The sequence below is a fragment of the Vulpes lagopus genome, chromosome 8 (assembly GCF_018345385.1).
Source record: "Vulpes lagopus strain Blue_001 chromosome 8, ASM1834538v1, whole genome shotgun sequence".
Classification (NCBI taxonomy): Eukaryota; Metazoa; Chordata; class Mammalia; order Carnivora; family Canidae; genus Vulpes; species Vulpes lagopus.
This window is the reverse complement of record NC_054831.1, coordinates 65,562,193-65,586,412: the sequence shown is the minus strand read 5'-3', so window position 1 is coordinate 65,586,412 and position 24,220 is coordinate 65,562,193. Positions and strand designations below refer to the sequence as shown.

The window sequence follows — 24,220 nt, the reverse complement described above, 5'->3', positions numbered from 1 at the left end:
AAGCTCTCCTTCTAGTTCCCAGGGATCTTGCTTTGCTTTCTACAACCATGTTTTAAGCTATTACTGTCAACCCTCATTTATAATCTCGTACACGAACTGTGTTCTGAACTCCAATGATGACATGTTCTTTTGTAATCCAATCTTGAGCTGGAGACTCTCCGTATATTTTTTTTCCATGTTATTTATATTAGAGGTCTTTAAGAATAGGATGTTATATGCAAGGATGTTTAGTCTCACTACTAATGAAAGAAACAAAAAGTTAAAACAAGAATCATTTTTCATCATAGCATCTTTGCAAAAATTAGAAGATGACTACCTGTTGTACACTAGAATATGGATACAGCTGGCTCAAATGTTGTCAGCGTGTTTGTGACTTTGTTCTCTGTTGTATAGATAGCACTTTGAAATTTTGTATGTAAAACTAAAAACAAAACTGAGGTAGCAAATCCATTCTTAAAATTTATCCTAAAAACTACTCGTCGTTTTTCACAGAGATTGTCTATAAAGTAGTTATAATAGTAATAATACTAATACTAATAGCAATAGTAGAATAAGAAAGTTTAATGGTCCATATACATACCTAAAAGAGAAGAATGAACAAATAAATTGTGGTTTATTCATATGAGGAAATACTATGCAGCCTTCAATGCACAGATAAATATATTAATACGAAAAGACATTCAAAACCTACTAAATAAAAATAAGTAGATTTGAAGGACATTTTTCTAAGTTGTGTATTTATATATATTTACAAAAAAAAAAGTCTGGAAGGAAATACATACACCAAAGTATTGACATCAATTTTCTCTGGAGGAGGGATGGTAGATTAGTTGAATTATTTTCTTTTTGCTTAGCTTTATTTTCTAATTTGCCTTTAGTGAACATAACATATAGTATGTGTTTAATAAACAAATTATGAAAGGAAAAGGAAAGATAGGTTATTATCCATTAGCTGTTATCCCAAATTGCTAAAACAGTCTATTAGTGCTGTAGTGTAGTGGAGAAGTTCCAGGATTAGAAGACTGGAAACTAGTCCAAACTATGGCTCTGTTTAGCTATGAGACCATTGGCGAGTCTCTCTGGGCCTGTTTCTGTATTTATGAAATAAGTTAGTTGAACTAGATCTCTGATTTATAAGCTCCTTACAGACTATTGGAGTTTCTGTAGAACTAGTAGAATAGAGCAGGTTTCAGTACAAACTCTCCCTGCCCCTCTCCCCCAAACAGAGCAGTTCTGTATATTTGATGTTCTGTATCCTGAGCTTCTGTTTTAGGCTACCTTTCAACCAAATGTAAGGGAAAGAAAAAAGTACCCTATTTCTAAGATTCAGTAATTCTAAGTACTTTTTTATGCCTCTTCCTTTAAGCTTCACACCATCTTTCTATTCATTGGAGTACAGGTTCTTGGAGGACAGATCTTACCTTATGTATCAGGATATCCTTGCACTCCTGGAAGTATCAGACTATGATAGGCTGTATTCATTAAGAGCTAGTAAGGAAATGAATGCTTCATGTCTGATGCAATACTCTCTCACTGACCTACTCTATCTACTTCAGTTTGGACCCTAATGAATAGTTTGGGTCACCTATAATTGTGTAACTTTTGGCAGGTTACTTAACCCCTCTGAGAATCAGTGTTCTCTTTTATGAAATGTTCTGAATGACCAAGTTGGATTATATTATCTCTATGTTTCAGTCTACCTCCATCAAATTTAGTGAAATTATAGAGTCTGTATAGTTCAGTCTAATGGAATTGAGTCAACTACTAACATTGGTTGCCAATGTAATGTCATTATAATCCTAAATTAACTTAGATTTGGAAAATTCATTTGTATGTACATTTAACAAGATGAGTCCCTGACATTCTATCTAGATCGTTGTAGTGCTTCAAATAGTGAAATCATGTTTCACTAGAGTCATGTTTCACAAGAATCAGACACTTAACCAACTGTTTCTGTCTGACTGTCTATATCTATGTCTTCTCTACCCCTCAGAGGGGACTTCATTATTCATTGGTAGCTAAAATGAACTGAAATTTAATCTTAAATTGGAGATTCCTGCTTGCCCAAAGGGTACGGATAGAATTGTTTTTAACCTAAAAATAAAATCTGTTCTCTGATTCAGAGTAAACAAGATTTTATTCATATCAGAAAATAAGTAGCTTCTGAAAATAACTCATGTTAATAAAGCTTCTTTATAAGAAAATATGTGTAAAAATAGGCTATCTATATTCGGGTTTTGTGTGTATTTCTCTATCTTTGATATGAAACAAAACTATTAACATTTACTAACTTAAGAAATATTGGGAAAAAAGTGAACGGGAGGACTTGCACACAAGATTTTAAAGTAATCATTTTATATTATTCTTGTTTTATGTAAACTCTATTCATTTAATTCATTTAAATTTAGTTTGTTTTTAGGGACACCTGGGTGGCTTAGTGGTTGAGCGTCTGCCTTTGGCTCAGGTTGTGATCCCAAGTCCTGGGATTGAGTCCTGCGTCGGGCTTCCCGGGGAGCCTGCTTTTCCCTCTGCCTATGTCTCCACCCCTCTCTGTGTCTCATGAATAAATACATAAAATCTTTTTAAAAAATTAGTTCGTTTTTTATGTCTTACTTTCTGTCAGGTTTTTGTTGGGCACAAATGAGACGTGGACCGTCTCCTCAGGAAGCTGCTCTGATTAAAAACACAATTGTATAAACAAGTAACTACAACATGGTAGGATATGTTCTGGAGTAAGGAAGCTCTGTAAGGGCCTGGGAGACTGCTTCACAGTACTGGAGTACAGTGGCTGGGGAGTTCTGCTGCAAGGTACTTTGGCACTGACAAGTGGAGTGGACCATTCAGCACAGATGGAATTTTCAGAATACAGCCTGTCAGCAAGGCACATGCTACGGTAAAGGCCGATGGGAAAATTTATTAGTGCTCGCAGGCATGTTCATTATAGAAAATCTATGAGTTGTGTAAAAACAGAAACTGGCCCTAGATCCCAAAGATTGTGTGTGTTTAAAATAAATTATATCATATTCTGACTTTTATATTTTACTGCTTTCCTAAGGATTGTATTTTGGGCATGCCATTAATAATTTTTCACGATTATGACTTCAGTAGCTATATCATAATTTTACTTAGCTATTCCTTTTTTTTTTTTTTTTTAGCTATTCCTTTCTGTCACTATTGTTGGACATTTAATTGCCAATTTGAGGTTATAATACCTTGAGTGAATATCTTATAAATATGAATTTTTGCCATTGTCTCGTATTATTATTTCTTTTTTCTGTCTCATTATTTTGCTAGTGATTAGGTTAAAAGGTATAAAATTTAAGTCTCAAAAAAAAATTTAAGTCTCTTGATAAATATTGCCAAGTGAGTTTGCAAAAAGGTTGTATATTCCCAGATAGAAGTGTGGAAACTTTCATTTGACTCCATCTTCTAGGACACTGTAGAACCATGTTGGTTGTTTTATTTATTTAATTTAATTTAATTTATTTTATTATTTTATTTTATTTTATTATTTTATTTTATTTTATTTTATTTTATTTTATTTTATTTTATTTATTTATTTATTTTATTGGTGGGGGCAGGCAGAGGGAGAGGGAGAGAGACTCTTTAGCAGTCTCCATGCCCAGCATAGAGCCCAACCTGGGGCTCTGTCTCACCATCCTGAGAGCACGACCTGAGCTGAAATCAAGAATCAGACACTTAACCAACTGAGCCACCCAGGTGCCCCTTTTTTTTTTTTTGTTTTGTTCTGTTTTTCTTTTTCTGATCAATTTTCATGTAGTATCTTTTATTCTCTGTCTTTCTCTATCTGGAGAGAATATTGTTAATAAGAGTCTTAACTAAACTTCATAACAGTAAAGAGTAATTCCCTTCAGAAGTCCTTGGTAGAAAAGTGTTTTGGAAATTCATTATCTTTCCTTTATGATTTGAAAACCTCATGAAATGAGAATTTAGGAACTGATTGACTTCATGTTTAAGAAGACAGTTCTAGCAGCATAGTACTATATTTGGAAGAGAGAGAGGTATGTTTCTTGCTCTAAATGATCAATTCTGTCATTGGATGTTTATGATTAGCAGATAATTTCTGGCAAGATAGCAGCAAATGAAGAATGTAACTAAAACTGTTTTCCTTCATTTTGGTAGATACGTTTAAAACGCAATAGATTATAAATTCTCAGTAGAGCCAGATAGGCTTTGGTGATATGGACAAAATGATGATCCTTGTATAAATGGTATTGAACTGTGAACATTGTGTGATATAATGTTCTTGTTTTATTGTTTGGATATATGCTAAATGTGATTGACCGCTACTGTATTCTTTTAAATATGCATTTAGTAAGTAATTTATTTCTTCCCAATCTTTGGCTCTCTCCTGCCTTTATGAAGTTCCATATTTATTAAAATACAGGAAAGTAAAAAGCAGCTAAGCAGAAATTTTAATACTGATTAATATAGTATTCTATATGGTTTGTTAGAGAAGTACATAATTCTGTGCTCTTTTAGCTAAATAAAAATAATTTTTAAGTTTATGTAAAGCATATTTAAATAATTTTGGCATCCCAGTTATCAGTCATTATTTGGCATAAATCTCTTCCTAGTATGCTCAGAAGGTGTCCAGCAGTCAAACTGATAAATTTCTGTGAAATATCATTTTTTCCTCGTATTTATATTAGAATTTTGATTTCTGTAAAATCTAAATTATCTAAGGCTTCATCTAAGGCTTGAGGGACACCAGGGTGACTCAGTAGGTTAAGCCTCAGATTCTTGATTTTGGATCAGTCATGATGTCAGGGTTGTGAGATTGAGCCCTGCGTCATGCTCTGCACTCAATAGGAAGTCTGCTTGAGAGTCTCTGTGTCCCTCTGCGCACACCCCCTCCACCCCCACATGATCTTTCTGTCTCTCAAATAAATAAATGAATCTTTTAAAAAAAGAAAGAAAATGATTGAAGTATATAGTAGATGATTCTTCTGTATGGATTTAAGTATGCCATGTAACATAACGAGGAAAATTTATTAGATTAAATAAATACTTGAGTTAATTTACTGTGTACCTAGTTTTATTTGCTATTAATAAATGGGTGATGAACTTTTTAAAAACTGAAATATTTAGAAGTTATGAGTATTTTAAGGCTTAGCAAACATTCTTTATATAGTCCCAGGTAAGTAATTCAAAATTTCACTGGAATATATAAGTATCAGATTGGGGTCTTTTACATTTTGGATAAAGAGCTGTTTTTTAGAGAAAAGGTCTCTACAGTTGGAGTTGTATGTTTTATGACTGTGGGAAAGTCACTTTACCTCTCTGAGCCTCATTTTAAAAAAATGTAAATATATTGCTCAAAGTTGTAGTAACAGTTAAATATGGTTTAACACATGGGTGAGACTCCGTAAATGCTCACTGGATATTATTTGAACTTTTAGCATCATTTATTCTCATATTTAATTGTAGATAATATTTGAAGAATTTTGGTATAATGATGTATTTATTTATTTATTTATTTACTTGAGAGAGAGCAAACCTGTGGGCATGAATGGTGTTTGCAGGGGGCAGGGCACAGGGAGAGGGAGAAGCAGACTCCTCGCTGAGCAGAGAGCATCTGATGCAGGGTTCTGGGATCAAGATCTGAGCTGAAGGCAGAAACTTAACTGACTGAGCCCCCAAGCCCTCCAATGATGTATCTTGAAATTGAAATATTTCCCCTATATAAAATGGAATTTAGGCTTTGAGCTGTTTAGAAAACAGCCCTGCAATGTGTGCAGTGTGTACAGAATACTTTATAAAAACATTTTTCATTTTCATTTGTTGTTTTTTCTCTAAAACCGAAGCCATAAATTTATTTATTTTATTTTTTTTTTTAATTTTTTAATGAGAGATGAGTTTTAAGTATTTCCAAAGATAGTACCAAGGGAGCATGAGAGAAACTTTGAGGGGGCAATATTGAGCAAAATCTGTGTGTTCAAAGGGAGATAGTCTCCTAAACCATATGTTCCTCTTGGTGAAGTAGGAAGATAGGGATATACTATGATGGTGTTTGCTTATGGCCATTGTCCAGACCAGATTTTTGAATTACATATTGAAATTTACTATATTAACAAGCCATCTTCAGGCATTAAATTATAAAGACATATTCCATACCAGATGAGTATCAAAAGAAACCATCTAAACAGAATATAAACCAATGTAAATGCCTTAAAGAAAGCAGGTAAATCCTATGTAATACTTTAAAGAAACTGTGGTTTAAAGGACATCATCCAAAAAAAAAAAAAAAAAAAAAAAAGGACATCATCCTTCCAATGAGGAGATATTTGTAGATGCTTTTTTTTTTTTACTATGATAGCAAAATAACTAGAAAAAACTCTATTAGCCTTATTTCCACTTATAGGATAATGGATAAGTAAAATGTGCTATATTCACAATGGAATTTTCTACATCAGTGAAAATCAGTGAACCACATCAGAGTTTGGGTGGTGGTTCATCAACCCTTTTCCTCCTCTTTCTGGCCAATAGCTTAGTCACATTCCCCACCCTCCCTTAATTAACTTTAATGAATATGTTAAGTAACAGAATTAGAAAGTAATGTCAGGGACCGTTAAAGAAGAAAAAAAATGGACACAGAAAATATGCCAGCTAGATTCAGTCATACCTGCTTCTGGAATCAGTCGTAAGGCGGAATTCCCTCAAATTATAAGGAAAGCTTTACAAATGCCAGGTGGCACATGAGAATTTTCATTCTAGATACTACTTTGAAAGTGATTTCTCTGTTTCAGCAAACAAACTTAGACTTTTCCCCCAGTTATCATGAAGACATTTTTATTAGTCACAAGGAGAACGGAGGGGGAGAATGAAATAAGTGTTGTCTAAACCCATCAGGACTACTGATAAAACAACTCAGTGGATTTGCCCAGGAAATGAGTCTGAATGGGTCATTGGCTATGAAGGAAGTATATTCTGATTCTTACCATCTTGTCATTTTATGAGACTGATAATATTGTTACCAGGTTATATGTGTCATAAGAAAGTTAGGAATAACTTTTTGAGTCATGATAGTAGTTTAAACTATTAAACATTTCTAGAAATTTCACAACATTCTTTCCAATGTTTTTTAATTTATTTTAGATTTTGAAACAGCTATCTTTTATGAGGGCAAAGTTTTAAAATTGAGTAATTAAGAATTTGTGTCTTTGAAATGTTGGGATCTGAAAATCAGAGAGAAAGAGAAGTGAGGAAAGTGCATTGCTAGGTAAAAAATTACACGAAAACCCAGAACTCTGAGTAAAAAGGAATCACATAAAAACAAATACCAGTTGATTCAAAATAATGGTAAGTGAAACCATTTAGGAACAGCAGCAGAAAGGACCAATATCAACAGTTGGCCTAGATAGAAAATACTATAGGAATGTCCAAGTAAATAATAAACTGAAAAATTAAGAGTTATATTTTTTAAATTAAGTCCAAGTGTTTAATTTGAAATACTTTAAAACTAAAGTCATCTAGATTTTTCCATTTCTTTGATCATCATCTTTTATCTCTGGAATATTAAAATGTCTCCTGAAAACTAGAATTAGTTCTTGGAAAAACATATTTAGATACATCTAATATTCAACATCAGAGTAATTCCAATTGTTATCCTGGATTGTCAAAAAAAAAAAAAAAACCTTTAGGAGGGCTCTATAAACAGAAGCTGCAAGTGAAGGGTTGCCAACCATACTTAGCATATAAAAGTTGATTCAAGAGTCTTAGCTCAATTGGAATTTAAACAGACTCTTAAAAAAAAGCATTATGTTTCCACATATGTTGAAAATTTTTGCAGAGAAGCACCATATCAAGGAAGCCCAATATGTGAAGAATAATTCGTTATAAGGTTAACTCTCTGTGGCATTAGGATTATAGAGGAAGTGCTTTAAAAATAAACAATATGTAGGGATGCCTGGGTGACTCGCCCAGGTGGCTCACCTGGTTAAGCATCCAACTCTTGGTCTCCGCTCAGATCATGATCTCAGGGTTGTGAGCCTGAGCTCCTCTTTGGGCTCTGTGTTGTGCATGGAGCTTGCTTGGGAGTCTCTCTCTCCCTCTCCCTCTTTCCCTTCTCCTCCCACATGCTCTTGCTCTCTCTCTCTCTCTCTCAAAAATGAAAGCATGAATGAATGAGTGCAAGCTAAATGATTGTTGTGATTTCCTTTCTGCTTCTGACAGAGCAGAAGGAGCTCTGTCACTTATTAGCCCTTTGTTTTTGACAGATTACTTAACTACTGTGAGCCCATTTTTCCATCAGACTTACTGTGATGTATGTAAAAATCTAGTAGAAAGTTTAATGTCTATTCAAGATTTTGTCTTGAATGTCTTTCCTTTCAGAAAAAACTGTTTTATATGCCATTCTCCTGGGTATCTAGAAAGGGCTTTCATGATACATTTTTGAAATAAGTCATTATTCATTGGTAACCTCAGTGTTTTTTTTTTTTAAAGCAGTTAACTAGTGCTTAGTATGTGTGACATACTGTTTTAAACACTTGATAAACTTTGACTCATTAGATCTCACGAGAAGCCTATGAAGTAGGCACTATAATTATCATCCTTACAGTAAAGATGAGGAACTGAGGCACAGGTATGTTGGGGGACTTGCCCAGGGCCCACATCTGGAGAATCAAGGACCCTGGGACTGGCTCCAGAGTCCCTGCTTGTACCCCCTGTGCAAGCCATCTCCCTCAGTAATGATAGAAAAACATCCAGCCAGATGACAGATGTGATTATGAGAACACTTTTATGTATGTAAAAGGACGAAAAAAAGGACGCAGACATTCAAATCTTGTGTTTTCTTAGCAAGTGACAAATTAAAAAGCTGTTGCTTCAGTGTTAAAAAGTCTGGCCCCAGAATATATAAGGAAGAAAATCTTACTTTATGCAACCAGTACTACTGGGACGCCTGGGTGGCTCAGTGGTTGAGCAGCTGCCTTTGGCTCAGGTTGTAATCCCAGGGTCCAGGGATTGAGTCCTGCATCGGGCTCCTTGTAGGGGGCCTGCTTCTCCCTCTGCCTGTGTCTCTGCCTCTCTCTCTCTCTCTCTCTCTGTGTCTCATGAATAAATAAATAAAATCTTTAAAAAAATAAAATAAATGGTACTACTAACATTGGCAGTGGTAAGATGAAATAAATAATTTTCAAAGAGATAGGAGGAGGTCTCATAATCTTAGGTGTAATAGAATCAATATTAGAATCTTTTAAGGTGAATACAATATGAATGCTTTTTTTATGGTTTATCATGAATGATTCTTGGAATGTACTAGGAAGCTATCTCCATTCTACTTAAAGTAGTTACAAAAGATAGCTGAGGGGTTATGTATTTGTTGTTATGTGTAGGCATTCTTTCATTACTCTTGTTTACTTTCATGACAGTGCAGGATAACATTTAGACTTTGTACTTTTTACCTGAGTTTTTAAAAAATATCTATTGAAGTATGATTTACATACTATAAAATTCACCTACTACTGTAAGCATACATTTCAGTGGCTTGTACTGAATTTATATAATTGTGAAATTTTGATCACAATCTACTTTTAGAACATTTCCATTATCCTAAAAAGTTCTCTCATAACAGTTTGAATTCTCTTCTGTGAGGTTTTAATTTCCTTTATTCTTTTTTTTTATTTCCTTTATTCTTACATGATCATTTCCCCCTTATACCTTCTTTCACTCCTTTAGATTGCTTTGTCTAATTGTTATATCTGGATTTTATGGAGTTTGTTTTTGTCCTTTATTTTGGCTTCTTTTAACCTTGAGTTATTATTTATTCAATGAAGTGACCTTGTTATGAAGTCTTTCAAGGGGATCAAATGACAGTTCTTAATCCACAGGAATTTAACTGATATTGTTCTAGTCACCTCTTTACTTCTTGGATTCTGATATCGTTAGTACATGAATTTGTGCTCATGGTGGGGAGGTGAGAAGTATGGTGAGGGGCATGTGTAACGGGTCTTCATAGTGGAGGGATCTGTAACTGCTGTGTCCTTCATTGTGTGCTTCTGCTTTGCCCTTATAAAATGCAACAGATCAAATGGCTCTGTGGCTCAATAGAAGAAAGAGTGGAGAAGGCACATATGTGTATTTCTTTTCATCTTCTCTTTCTATGTGGAAAGAAGTATAACCTTCCTTTCTATCCTGTAGGAAAAAGATAGGAGGCTGGAGAGGATTCAGTGTGATGTTCTGGGAAGATGGAATAATAGAGCTATGTTGCATTCAGAAATTTTAAAAGTTTGTAGGGATCAAAAAGGAAATTGCTTATTCTTCTTCATCCCATCCTCTTCATTTTTGTGAAGAACTTAGTAGAACAAGACATAGTAGGCTTATTTCAGAAACTTCCAAGCATGAAATCATAATATAAGAGGTTTATATATATATTCAAAGGAAAAGAAATTAAAACTTGAATGTATTTGGGAGCTGTGAGGCCAAGTCTTAATAATGCACTCAAAATAAATTTTATACATCTATAATTTCTAAAGTACTAAAGTCAGGGTTCTGCAGGAAAAGTGGAATATAAAAATGTAATAAATTAGATCAAAGAGCTACTGGGGAGAAGAATCTGTGCTGACTACAGAGTAAAAGAGATGAAAAATAATATGGTAGAGGGGAGCTATTCTAGCCTCAGATTCAGGAAACCTTGATTTTAATTTTTGCCCCATACTAGCCAGCAGTAATCTCGGATAAATCACTTACCCATCTGGGTCTCAGTTTCCCCATGTGTAACATGAAAGCATTTATTGATCTTGTTTATGTCTTGGAGAGTCTTTTGTTCTTCACAATTATATAATGAGATGGCAACACACGAAAAGATGTATATTATTAGCCACGAGGGAAATGCAAATTATGGTCACAGTACCTAGCACTGCGCACCTATAACAATGGCTAAAATAAAAAATAATGACAGTACCAAATGCTGTTGAGGAAGCAAAGAAACTAATCACTCATACATCTTGGGAATGTAAAATCGCATATTCACTCTGGAAGACAGTTTGGGCAGTTTGTTACAAAATTAAACATGCAGTTACCTAATCACCCAACAGTTGCACTCTTGGATGTTTATCCCAGAGAAATGGAAATTATGTTCACACAAAACCTGTATATGAATGTTCAGAACCTATTTATACATAGTAGCTCCAAATTGGAAACAACAGAGATGTCCTTTAAAGTAACTGGGGTACATCTATACCATGGAGTACTACTCAGCAATGAAAGGGATGAGCTATTGACACATGCAACAACTTCACTGAATCTCCAGAGAATTATGCTGAGTGAAAAAAGGCAGTCCTAAAAGTTTACTGACTATATTATTCCATGTATATAACATCCTTGAAATGACAAAATGATAGAAATATGGAAGAGTAGTGGTTGCCTAGGTCAGGGCCTGGGTGAGGGGTGAAGGGAGAGAGTGGATTGATTCTGAAAGGGCCACAGGTGAGACCCTGAGGTGATGGAATTCTTCTGTCTCTTGACTGGTGGTGAATATACAAACCTACACAAGTGATAAAACTGCATAGAACTGAACATAAACAGGATACAAGTAAAACTGCTCTGGATAAGTTGAATGGATGGTATCCATGTCATTACCCTGGTTGTGGTATATACTGTAGTTTTCCAGGATGTTACTGTTGAGGGAAATTGCATAAAGATTAAGAGATCCCTCTGTGTTATTTCTGACAAGCACATGTAAATGTGTAATTATCTCAAAATAAGAAGCTTAACTTGGAAAACAATAAATTATATATATTTTATTTACTCTTGTATCCTCACTGGGTGGAACAATGTTGGATACAGAGTAGGTACTCAATATTTATTTACTGAATAAATTGGGGGGAGAGGCTTGTGAATGTATAAACTGATTCTCTCATTTGAATCACAAAAGGAGGATCCAGTCACCACTTAAATCTTAACTAAACTATTTGGGTAATTAAGCCCAGAAAAATAACCTTTATCCTTCAAACTTTACCTAATCATATGGTGACTTTTGCAGTTATTGAGACTCTCCCATGTTTATGTTTGCTGTTACTCCCTCTTTCTATCAAAATCCCTAACTCCTAGAATGGAGGATAAACTAAAATGCAATTATGATAAATTAGCTTCAAATGCACAGTCTCCACAGATGGCTTCAATCTTGATTATGGTAGCTCTGTGATAAATCTTGAAGTCTTGTACTGTAAATACACAAATTTTGTTCTTTTTCATATTTGCTTTGGCTATTTGGATACTTTTCATTTTAAAGTGAATTTTAGAAACAGCTTACTAATTTCTAAACAAAAATCCCCTGGGATTTTGACTGCTATTTCATTGAATTTCTAGACCAATTTTGGGGGAGTTGACATTAGAGTATTATTGAATCTTCTGAACCATGAACATGGTATATCTCTCCATTTATTTAGATATTCTTTTAACCTCTCAGTAGTGTTTTGGAGTTTCAGTTAGTAGGCATTACAAATCTTTTGTCAGATTTTGTCAGCTAGAGAGGGCTACATGCTTCCATAATTCTGTTGTTATTTTAAAATTAAAGAATTTAGGGATCCCTGGGTGGCGCAGCGGTTTAGCGCCTGCCTTTGGCCCAGGGTGCGATCCTGGAGACCCGGGATCGAGTCCCACGTCAGGCTCCTGGTGCGTGGAGCCTGCTTCTCCCTCTGCCTGTGTCTCTGCCTCTCTCTCTCACTGTGTGCCTGTCATAAATTTAAAAAAAAAATGAAAATTAAAGAATTTACAAAATGTGTGTGTGCCAATGGGGACAATAGTAGAGAAAATAGATGATGTGAAAGGGGGGCGAATTGCGGGAACCACATCTTTGTTAAGAGGGACATAGTACATGGGTTGGTGCCCTAGAAGAATAAGCCATTGGAGCAGGATTGTAATAGGAAGGAAAGCGGAGAATGTGGGCCCAGCTGCAGGTGCTGGGTAGACATGGCAAGTGACTAAGTTCTTAGCTTATGCCTCATGTTTTTACAGTATAATAGAAAGCAGGGTCATTAGCTATAAGTGAGGTTGGATGAGAAGGGTTGAAATAGTCATCCATCATGAATGGGATGGAGAGAACTGTATTATTATTGACAGACAATATAAAAGGCTCCCTTGAGGTTAGTGGTTATGAACTTAAGAGTGAAAACAGCTTAGTTTTGCTTTGTTTCGTTTTCTTTCCACTCACGTTTGACTGCATAGGTGCAGGCCCAGAGTAGGCAATGTTAATTATTTATCCAGCTGTAGGTTTTGTCAGGTGACTTTGAGGAAGTACAGAGAAAGGGAAAGGAGTGAATGAAGCTGGCTCACGATGGAAGTGAGAACATGGGGCTGTGAGGGACAGGGAAGAGGTGGGAGAGGTAGGCCCAGGTTGCAGTTTTAGAAGAGCTGTGGAATGCGAGGGAATGAAGAGTGAGATCTTTGCTTTGAGATTGCAGAGGGTTTTCAGTTATGAGCTGATGAAACCCAAGAGTGGAGTAGAGGAGATCAAGATACTTGGTGGCCAGGATAATAGAAGGATCATCTATGTGAATACTGAATTTATGCTCAGAACTCGAAGGTCCTGCTTATTAATTTCTAATTATCTTTTGTTCCTGTTGGACTCTCTGATACCAGTTTTAGAGTTCTTACTCAGTAAGAGTTTCATGTCTCTTCTTTCATAGTTTTTGTTTCATAGTGTCAGCTTCATTCCTTCTGTTGCATTTAAAATTTTTGATACTATATTTCTAATTTCCAAGAGCTCTTTCTCACTTCTGATTGACTTTTATAGCATTCCTTTCTAGAAAAAAAAATTAATTTTTGATGATCTGCATGATTTCTGGTAATACAAAGAAGATGGTTCTTTTTTCTCCCTTTAGATTTGTATCTCTAGAGCTCAGATTATTAGATTTTTACATATATTTTTTTTCTAAGTGAGGAAGTATATTGAGTTATCCAGTTAACTTTTAAATATCTTTTTATTTTAGATATCAAAAACTAAAGATGGAAAAGAACAAAGTGAAACTGTATCACCATCCGAAGATGAAACATTCTCCTGGCCAGGTCCCAAAACAGTCATGTTGAAAAGAACATCTCAAGGCTTTGGTTTCACATTAAGGCATTTTATTGTTTATCCCCCAGAGTCTGCAATTCAATTTTCATATAAGGTAAGAGAAATAATTAATTATAGTAACTTGAAAAAAAAAAAAAACCACAATGCCATTCCTATCTTTGTCTTGTCTTCCTTTCAACCCCCACCACCCCCCCCCCAAACCCCATCTTCTGTATGAAAGCTCCATCCTTCTGACAAGGGGCACTGTTAATGAGATTATTATTGGCATGTTTTGGGAGAGGGCCGTTTGAATGGAGTTGAACCTTGCTGTGATTTCACTAGTGTTTATAAATAAGTATTCATATATGGATGTATTTTTTTATATTGTAGGATGAAGAAAATGGCAACAGAGGAGGTATGCTATAAAAATTTTAATTTTTCTCTGAATGTTTTTCTACGAGTCTTTATGTTAAGTAATATTAAATGAGATGGTACAGTTTTTGTAGTCCACATATATAATAAATCTTAGATGTGAGAGTTCTAGAAATCAAATAATCTTACTATCGACTTTAGAGTTTTATGGATTCCATTGTCTCATCATGATTTGAACATGTGATGACTTTATTGTTAATTATATATTAGTATTTATGTGGGGGGAACATATAGGATTCTAGGAACTTAATTCTGATATTTTTATTTAATTAGTTATATATTATTAATTCTTGTAGGTAAGAAATGCTGTGTGTTTTATCTAGTAGACTTATTGACTCAACTATTGAAAACTAGAGTATTTTGAGTCTTCTTGATGTTATTTAAGCATTATATGTAATGAGTTTAAAAAGAGAATCAGGCTGGGGATAGGGATATTTCTTAGTAATGTCCACATATTTTTGTTTTAATTTCATGTGAACATGAGACCTAAAATTTACATACAATAAAATGTACTCATTTTAAAAACTTTTATTTCTAGGTAATTTTAGACAAAATAGTTGCCAGAGTAGCACAGTTTCCATATGTCCTTCATCTGACTCCCCCCTAATGTTCAACAACTTACATAATCAGGGTACAGTGAACAAAGTTAAGAAATTAACATTGGTACGATGCCGCTGTCGAAACTACATACTTTATTTCAGTTTTACCAATCTTTCCTCTAGCGTCCTTTCTGTGTTGCAGGATTCCACATTGCATTCCCTTGTCACGTCCCTCCAGTCCCCTCTAGCCTGTGACAGCACCTCCAGCCAGTCCTTGTATTTCATGTTCTTAACACTTTGAAGGGCACCAGTCAGTGATTTTGTAGAATGCCCATCAATTTGGCCTTGTCTGATGTTTTCTCATCATTAGTTTAAAGTTATGCATTTTTAACAAGAATACCATGTTAGCACCTGTGATAGGTATATAGTTATAATTAAGGTGCATTTCTGTAAATATGTAACTTGTGAAACCACCATCACAATCAAGATAAGGTACCAAAAAGAATCTTTCTATAGATTCACTGTTTTATACCTGGAACTAATGTAACATTGTATGTTAACTATATCCTTCAATAAAAAAGAAAAACCTTTCCATCATCCCATAAAGTTCCCTTGTGCCCCTTTGCTGTTCCTAGACAATTACTAATCTGCTTTCCATCACTGTAGATCTGTTTTGCCTCTTAGGAATTTCTTACAGATGGAATAATACAATGTGTACTCTCTTGTGTCTTTGGCTTGGGGTAGTGTTTTTTGAGGTTCCACCACATTGTATGTATAGGTACTAATATGCTATCTTTTTTATTTTTTGCTGAGTAGTTTTCCCTTGTTTGAATATACCACAGATTGTTTATCCACTCACCTGTTTATCCATTCACCCATTCACCCTCTCAGCGGTTGATGAAGCTTTGTAATACGTGTACCTAATTTGAGGTCTTAGAATGGCTATGCTAAAGGGTTAAATGAGAGGAAAACAATCCCTTTTAGCATTCTCAAAAGTCATCTGTGAGTGTAGGACCAGGTAGGAAGGACCCTTCATAGTTGCCACTATTGTGTAAGAGTGGCCACTCTTGTGACACCGTCTGCCATACACTGGGGCTCCGGGTGAATTCCAAATATTACTTGGCTTGGGTTAGAAGTAGTGTTAGTGAGGAAAGGGAAAACTTACAAAACCAGCATCATCCGCTGTCTTCCACTACCCCGCAGAATGATGTGCTTGGGATGGCGTATGACACACAGCATCTAGAATATCATGCCTGTCTCATTCTACTCTCCATTGGGAGAAATATACTTCTAATAAATGTTGAAACACACAGTTCTAAAACTTTATGCAGACTACCTATCTGACATAGCCCATTGAAGTTAATAGGTTTAGTTATTTGCTTTGACTAGAGAGAACAGGTCTAATCTAGGTCAGGAGTGATCTGCTGGGGAATATTATAGTTTAAATGCCTATGTTATTTACTAATATATACCTAATTTCATGTGAAAAAGGGTTTGTGTCCACATGAAGAAATGCAGGTATTGTAGTAAGATTAAAAATTAAGACTAAAGAGACACCTAGGTGGCACAATCAGTTAAGCATCTGCCTTCGGCTCAGGTCATGATCTGAGGACCCTGGGATTGAGCCCTGCACAGGGCTCCTGGCTCAGTGGGGAGTCTGCTTCTCCCTTTCCCTCTGGCCCTCCCTGCTGCTTGGTGCGGTTGCGCCCTCTCTTTCTCAAATAAATTAATTAAATCATAAAGATACATTAAAAAGTTCGTGGTGGAAAAAAGAATGAATTAAACTGACATTTGGGAAATTTACTGTGCATACATGTGTGCTGTAGATCCTAACACTGGGTTTTAAATTTGCTTTTGAGCTTTTCTAGTGGCCAAAAAACAAATGAAAATAGGATTAGTTAAGGATTCACATTATCCATATGAAAACAACATCCTGTTTGCAGTGAGCCTGAGACAGATTTCCCCTCTTGTCTTCGTAATGGAAAACAGTAATACAGTAAATAATATCCTTAATACCATTCCTTCATATGGTTATTTTTATTTTTATTTATTTATTTATTTATTTTTTTAATTTTTTTTTTATTTATTTATTATAGTCACAGAGAGAGAGAGAGAGAGAGAGAGAGAGAGAGAGAGAGAGGCAGAGACACAGGCAGAGGGAGAAGCAGGCTCCATGCACTGGGAGCCTGACGTGGGATTCGATCCCGGGTCTCCAGGATCGCGCCCTGGGCCAAAGGCAGGCGCCAAACCGCTGCGCCACCCAGGGATCCCCATATGGTTATTTTTAAATGTATCTTCAGTGTAAGGTGATTTCAAAACCCCAAGGTCCAGTCTCTTAAAAGAAAGGGCTTCTCAACTGGGGACAGCTTTATTCCCCATAGACACGTGGCTATATCTGTAGACATTTTTGGTTGTTGTGACTGGCAGTAGTTGGGGGGGGGTGCTATTAGTACTTAGTGGGTAGAGGCCAGAGACATTCCAGAATACCCTGTAATTACAGGATAAATTATATTTACCGTGTGGTTGAAGACTTAATCCATGCCAGGCATCATAGTATATGTTATTATCCTATTTAATACTGATAATAATGCTGAGAGATGTGAGACAGTATTCCTGTTTTGTAGATGAGGAAACCAAGGCTGAGAAAAATGTGAAATGACTTATACAGGAGCACACCACTAAGGGACAAAGCTGGACTTCCAGACCAGGTTTCTAACCCTGAAGTTCATCTGCACTTAACTCTTCTTTACTTACTTTTCTTCCCTAATTTTTATTTAAAAATAATGCTATCTAGGGTACCTGGGTGACTCAGTCAGTTGAGTGTCTGTCTGCCTTTGGCTCAGGTCATGATCCCAGGGCTCAGGGATCAAGCCTCACATCCCTGCAGAGCAGGGAGCCTGCTTCTTCCTATCTCTGTGCTACGGCTCCCCCTGCTTGTATGCACACACACTCTCTCTCTCCTTGTCTCTTGGTCAAATAAATACATAAAATCTTTTTTAAAAATGCTCTTTTTGGGGTGCCTGGGTGATCCAGTTGGTTAAGTCTCCAGCTCTTGGTTCCAACTCTGGTCATGATATCCAGGTTGTGATATTGAGCCCTGCATCAGGCTCCATGCTCAGTGTAGAGTTTGTTTAAGGATTCTCTCTCTCTCTCTCTAACTCCCTCTCCCTCTGCCCCTCCTTCTGCTCACAGGCGTGGGTTCTCTCTCTCTTTCTTAAAAAAAAAAAAAAAAATCTTTAAAAGAAATAATACTGTCTTTTAAAAAACAGCTTGACTTATGTAAAGTTGAGAATTAGTAGATAAAATAGGGTATATTTAATATGTTATGAAATTATTCTGTGGTATTTCTCTGCCTTGAGAAAATTAAAATAAAGAAGTTTGTTCCATATTTGTGAATGCCCAAGGACAAAGAATTCACATAAAAGTCAGGGATAGCCTAAGTTTAGAAGCCCTGAATATCTTATGGAAGCAATCATCACTTATTATCCAATTCTGAATACCTGGCTAGCAGTGGACTCAGAAAGTTCATTGTGTTTAAGGAGGGACTAGTCTTTTGCTTTCTGGCCTCCTAGGGCCGAGTTTAGCTCTTGTCATTCTAGTTGGTAGCAGGGTCATGGATTAGCCCATGGAAGCCTAGTTAGCTAAAGTATAGCACTTGTAATACCATTTCCACTCATCCAGTCAACCAATCATAAGAACATATTTTATGTGAAAAAAATTTCTTTATAGATCATTTTTGAGAATGCCACCTATATAGGGACATACTACATTTAGTTATTATTTTGATTCAACTGAATGTTATGATTTTTATCATACAGTTTCATTTTTCTCTTAAAACTTATTTTCAAGCACAGTGAGATTATGAAATCCTTTTATGTAAATTTTGTTTTAATGAAATAGAATCCCAGCCTCCAGTGTAATGGTCTGAGTCAAAGCCTAGAACCACTGGAGAGGAAGTAATTGCCAGAATTTTATTCAAACTCCTAAGAGATTCTGTTTTAATGCCAAAATTCTGTGAAACAGTTGAAAGGTTTTGTTGTAGTGTTCTTTCCTTTTGGCAATTTAGTGGAATATCTTTTTGCCACTTAATTTTCTGATTATTCTCCTTACCCAAGTTTTCCATTCTATTACATTTCTTATATACTATATATATGTAATGTTCTGTGTTTTAAAATTATTTTTTCTTGATTAGTTTTCTCTATTATGATACAAATAATGTTTATAAGAAAAAGGCCATTAAAGTAGAAAAATATTTTTTAGTGATAATAGTTGATTGTAGATAATTGCTGTCTTGCTGATGTCCTGTTGTCTCTTAAATCTCTGGAGAAAATATTCATAAATAATCAAAATAAGCAATTAAAAGTTTGTAATTACTATTATTTCTTTTCTACTTATTCCATGAGTAAAAAAATTCTATCTTAGTTTAATTCTAGGGAAATTTCCAGTGTTTTACAATGTCTTTATTATTTTGTTAGGTAGGTACTTAAGTAACTGTTGGGTTTCTACTTTGGAGTTAAAATTTATTTAAGCATTAATAGTAGAAAACAGTAATTGGGACTATTATAAATTTTCTTACTAGTAAAAAATTGTATTTTGTGATTGTTATTGTTTCTGACAACAGCTCTGAGACTGTGTTTGAGTTTTCTAACCAGTGCTCCTTTTGTGGCAAGAAATAGAAACTTCTCCAAACCACCTCAGGACAGATGTATTAATTCTAAAAAAACCTAACAGGATATCTCCAAATTCAGTGTCAAGAGTGACAGGATACCTGGGGAGCCACAGGCACCAGAATGGGGACTTAAAAAGCTACTAAATGCAGAGAATAACAACAAGTCTTGACTTTGACTTTCCAAAGACCCAAACTCTGATATTTACTGGAGCATCTGCATGACTTTCATAGTTAATTTTGATTATACTTGATTTTCTCATGAGCTGACATCTGTATAAGGTACAGCCCTCACTGTATCTTTGTTTGTCCTTCCTTTCACATCATAATACTTCGAAATTCCTGAGAGCAAAATCTAATTGGGCCACTTCATCATTTTATGCCAGCTGCACAATACCCACTATGCTTTAGAGATCATTCTTCCCTTTAATGAAGAGGTAAATTTTGGAAAGCTGAGAAAATTGGGTGTATTTTTTGCCACTGATTTCCATTAATAGGCAGAAAACCTATTCCCTCAGAATAATATAACACTAAAAAATGTGTTCCACTAAAAAATGGAACACAAATGGAAAATTTGTGGTAAGAGGGAATTCTTATTATGGGCAAGTCCATGGTCTCTAGTGTGGGGGGTAGGGCAGTAGAAGCTTGTTTTATTATTTCTAAAATGTAGCAATGCTAAGTGAGTTCATGGGTCTCTGCTGACATCTTTAGGCATTAACTAAACCCCTTGGGACCCATTTTTAACTGTATTGATTGTTTAAATTATTTGAGTTTCTCTGGTAGATAGGTAAGTATACTAAATAGTTACATGTTTTTATTAATTTTTAATAGTGCTCAATAGAACATCCACAGGTGTCTGGCATTGTCTTGAAGATACTTTAGGAAGTAAAAATGATGATGATGATGACGATGATGATGATAAAGGAGTTGGAGGAGGAGGAGGAGGAAGAGGATGTGGTTGTTGTAGTGGAGGTATGGTAGTAGTGGTGACAGCTGACTTACAAAATGCCAGGCATTGTTTTAGGATTTTGTGTGAATTAACTCATACCTTCTGGGTTGGATAGTATCACCTCCATTTTTTAGATGAGGAGACTGAGGCATGAAGTGTTTAAGTAACTAGCAAGGGACAGTATTAGACTACATACTCAAGCTATCTAGTTCTAGGGTTTCCTCTCAGTTTCTACCGTGGCTTCTTAGAACATTCTATACTCTCATAATTCATCCTTGAAAATGTATAAGAAAGAGGGTTCTGTTCCCTTGAAATGTAGAGTATGAAAAAATCCTAATTCAACTTTCAGATACAGTTGCAGCTAAGCTAATATTAGCATTTCATACTTATTTTAAAATTTTCTTCATCTTCGTGATTGAACACATCCTGTTGGCTTAAGTCTGTTCAGCCGAAGGATAAGGCACCATTGCTTTAATATTTGCAGCTGATTTCTATCTTTGATGTGGTTATATTTTTGGTACCTATTACATCTTGATGACTGATAGAACTTCTTGTGGTATTTTTCACTAATTTTTATGAAATGATAAGGGCACTCATAGGTATTTACTAAGGATAAATGAAACATTTGCATACAGAAGTATTTGTACAGGAGTATTTATAGTTGCCTTGTTCAATAAATAAATACTGGATTCAACTGAATTCATCAATATATGAATAGATAACCAAATGGCGGTATATCCATGCAGTGGAATACACACAGCATGGTGGATCAATCTCAAAAACATTTCTTATATTGAGGTGAAATTCATTCACCATTTTAAAGTGAACAATTCAGTGGCATTTAGTACAGAATTAAAGGACATGTATGAAACATTGTACATCTACCACCTCTATCTAGTTCCGAAACATTTTCATTGCTCCAAAAGGAAGCCCATATCCATTAGGCTGTCATTCACTGTTTTCCCTTCCCCAAAGTTCATTCTGTTTTCTGTCCTTTTGGATTCACCTATTCTGGATATTTTATATAGCCTTTTTTATATGGCTTCTTCATTTAGTGTAATGCTTCTGAGTTTTGTCCATGTGTGGCAGGTACTGGTAATTCATTCCTGGCTGAATAATATTCCCTTGCATTCATTCATTCATTCATTCATGAATGGGATGATGTGGGACTCAATCCCAGGACCTGGGATCACGACCTGAGCCAAAGCCAGACACTCAACCACTGAGCCACCCAGGTGCCCCTCCTTGCATTTGTATATAACAATTTTTTTATCCATTCATCTGTCGGTGGACATTTGCACTGTTTTCACCTTTTGGCTATTGTGATTGATGCTGCTATGAACTTGCGTATGCAAGTATTTGTTTGAGTCCCTGATTTCAAATCTTTGGGGTATATGTCTAGGAGTGGGATTACTGTGTTTTATGGTAATTCTATGTTTAACATTTGGGGAACTGCCAAACTGTTTTTCCACAGCAACCGCATCATTTTTGCATTCCCACCAGCAATGTATGAAGGTCCCAATTTCTCCACATCCTCATCAATGCCTGTTATTTTCCAGTTTTGAATTATAGCCAACCTAGTGAGTGTGAAGTGGGGTCTCATTGTGGTTTTGCTTTGCATTCCCTTAATAACTAGTGATGTTGAGGATCTTTTCATGTGCTTGTTAGCCACTTGTGTATCTTCTCTAGAGAGATGTCTATTCAAATCCAGTGCTCTTTTTTTTTTTTTTTTTAAATTAGGTTGTTTATCTTTTTGGTTTTTTTTTTTTATCTTTTTATTTTTGAGTTGTAAATGTTCTATGTATAGAGAGTGGTTTGTTATCAGATACATGATTTGCATATATTTTCTCTCATTCTGTAGATTGTTTTTTCACTTTCTTGATAATGTTCTTCGAGGCACAAAAGTTCTTAATATTGATAAAATCTAATTTATGTACTTTTTCTTTTGTTGCTCCTGGTTTTTCTGTCAAAAACATTTTGATGAATGAAAGAAACCAAGCACAAATCAGACAGACTGTCTGATTCCATTTGTAGGAGAGGAAAGATGAATCTGAACCAATTCGTGCTTGATTGGGAAGGCACATAAGGGAAGTTTCCAGCCTGATGGAAATGTACTATATCTTGGTTGTGGTGTGGTTACATGGGTTACATTTGTCAAAACTTAGGAAGTGAACATTTAAAATGGGTAAATTTTATCATAGGTAAGTTATACCTCATTAAACTTGCTATAAAACAAAGAGGACATAGACAGTTTAGTTAGATTTTCCTCCAGTGTTTAGCTATTTCAACTGATGCAGATGTAGAACGTTCTTATCCATATACTTTTGGGCACATATGTGTTTATTTTTAGTGAGTATATCTATTCAAGAGTGACATTGCCGAGTCATAGGTATGCATATGGTTACATTTAGTAGATACCACTAAATCGTTTTTCAGTTATTGGACCAATGTATATACTCAGCCACATGGTGTGAGAGTCCCAGTTGTGCTATATCTTCACTAACATTTAATATTTGTCAGTTTTTCTATTTTAGTCATTCTAGTGGGTGTACAGTGGTATGGAATATAGGTTAATTTAAATTTCCTGAAAATTATAGAGATGATTACTTTTTATTTGGTTATTAGGTATCAGTGTTCCTTTTTTAAAAAAATAATTTTTTAAGAGTTCTTTAAATATTCTTGATGAGGATTTTATTAGTTATATCTATATCAGGTATCCAGCTGTGACTTGCCTTTCAGTTTCTTTGTAGTAATTTTGATAAAGGCAAGTTCCTAATTTTAATGTAGTCCAATTGTCAGTCTTTCCTTTTACAGCCAATACTTTGAGTCCTAGTTAAGAATTTTTTTTCTGCTATGATCACAAAGATGCCCTCCTGTGTTATCTATAGGATGCTTTATTGTGTTATCATTCACAATTAAACCTACAGTTTACCTGTAATGATTATTTTACATGTAGTATGAAGCCAAGATTAATTTTTTTCCAATATGGATATGCATTTAACCTTACACTGTTTTTTTTTTTTAAAGATTTTTTAAAATTTATTCATGAGAGACACACAGAAAGAGAGAGGCAGAGACACAGGCAAAGGGAAAAGCAGGCTCTATGCAGGGAGCCTGACATGGGACTGGATCCTGGACTCCAGGATCATGCCCTGGGCTGAAGGCAGTGCTAAACTGCTGAGCCACCTGGGCTGCCCTAACCCTACACTGTTTAGTGAAAACTCTATACTTTTTTTTACTGCTTTGTCATACCACCTTGATCATAAAATATCTGTAGGTCTGTTTCTGGACTTTCTTCTATTCCAGGGGTTGGCCTGTGCCTCACTTTTGTATACCTTCCAAAGTAAGAACGGTTCTATATTTTTAAAAGATTGTTTTAAAAAAAGAATATGCGGCAGAGACTGCATGTATTCTGCAAAGCCTAAAATATTTACTGTTTGGCTTTTTATACACCCAGCTTGCCAACCTCTGTTCTGTTCCATTGGTCACTTTCTCTGCAGCAAGATTGTGATCTTAATTACTGTAATTACCACGTACTAAATGTTGCTATTAGGTAGAGTAAGTGTTTCAGTTTTGTTTTTCACAATTGGATTGGCTATTTTTGTCCATTTGCAATA

At 35.3% G+C, this 24,220-nt stretch overlaps 1 protein-coding gene across 5 annotated transcripts in view; it reads left to right on the top strand.

The window, feature by feature from the left end:
• ARHGAP21 (Rho GTPase activating protein 21) overlaps positions 1-24,220 on the top strand; it is a 146,846-nt gene that overhangs the window by 51,929 nt on the left and 70,697 nt on the right. For all 5 annotated transcript variants that reach the window (XM_041765522.1, XM_041765521.1, XM_041765519.1 and 2 more), the window contains exons 3-4: positions 13,953-14,132; positions 14,408-14,432. In XM_041765522.1, the coding sequence (XP_041621456.1) occupies positions 13,953-14,132; positions 14,408-14,432 (205 nt within the window). The remainder of the gene's footprint in view (positions 1-13,952; positions 14,133-14,407; positions 14,433-24,220) is intronic.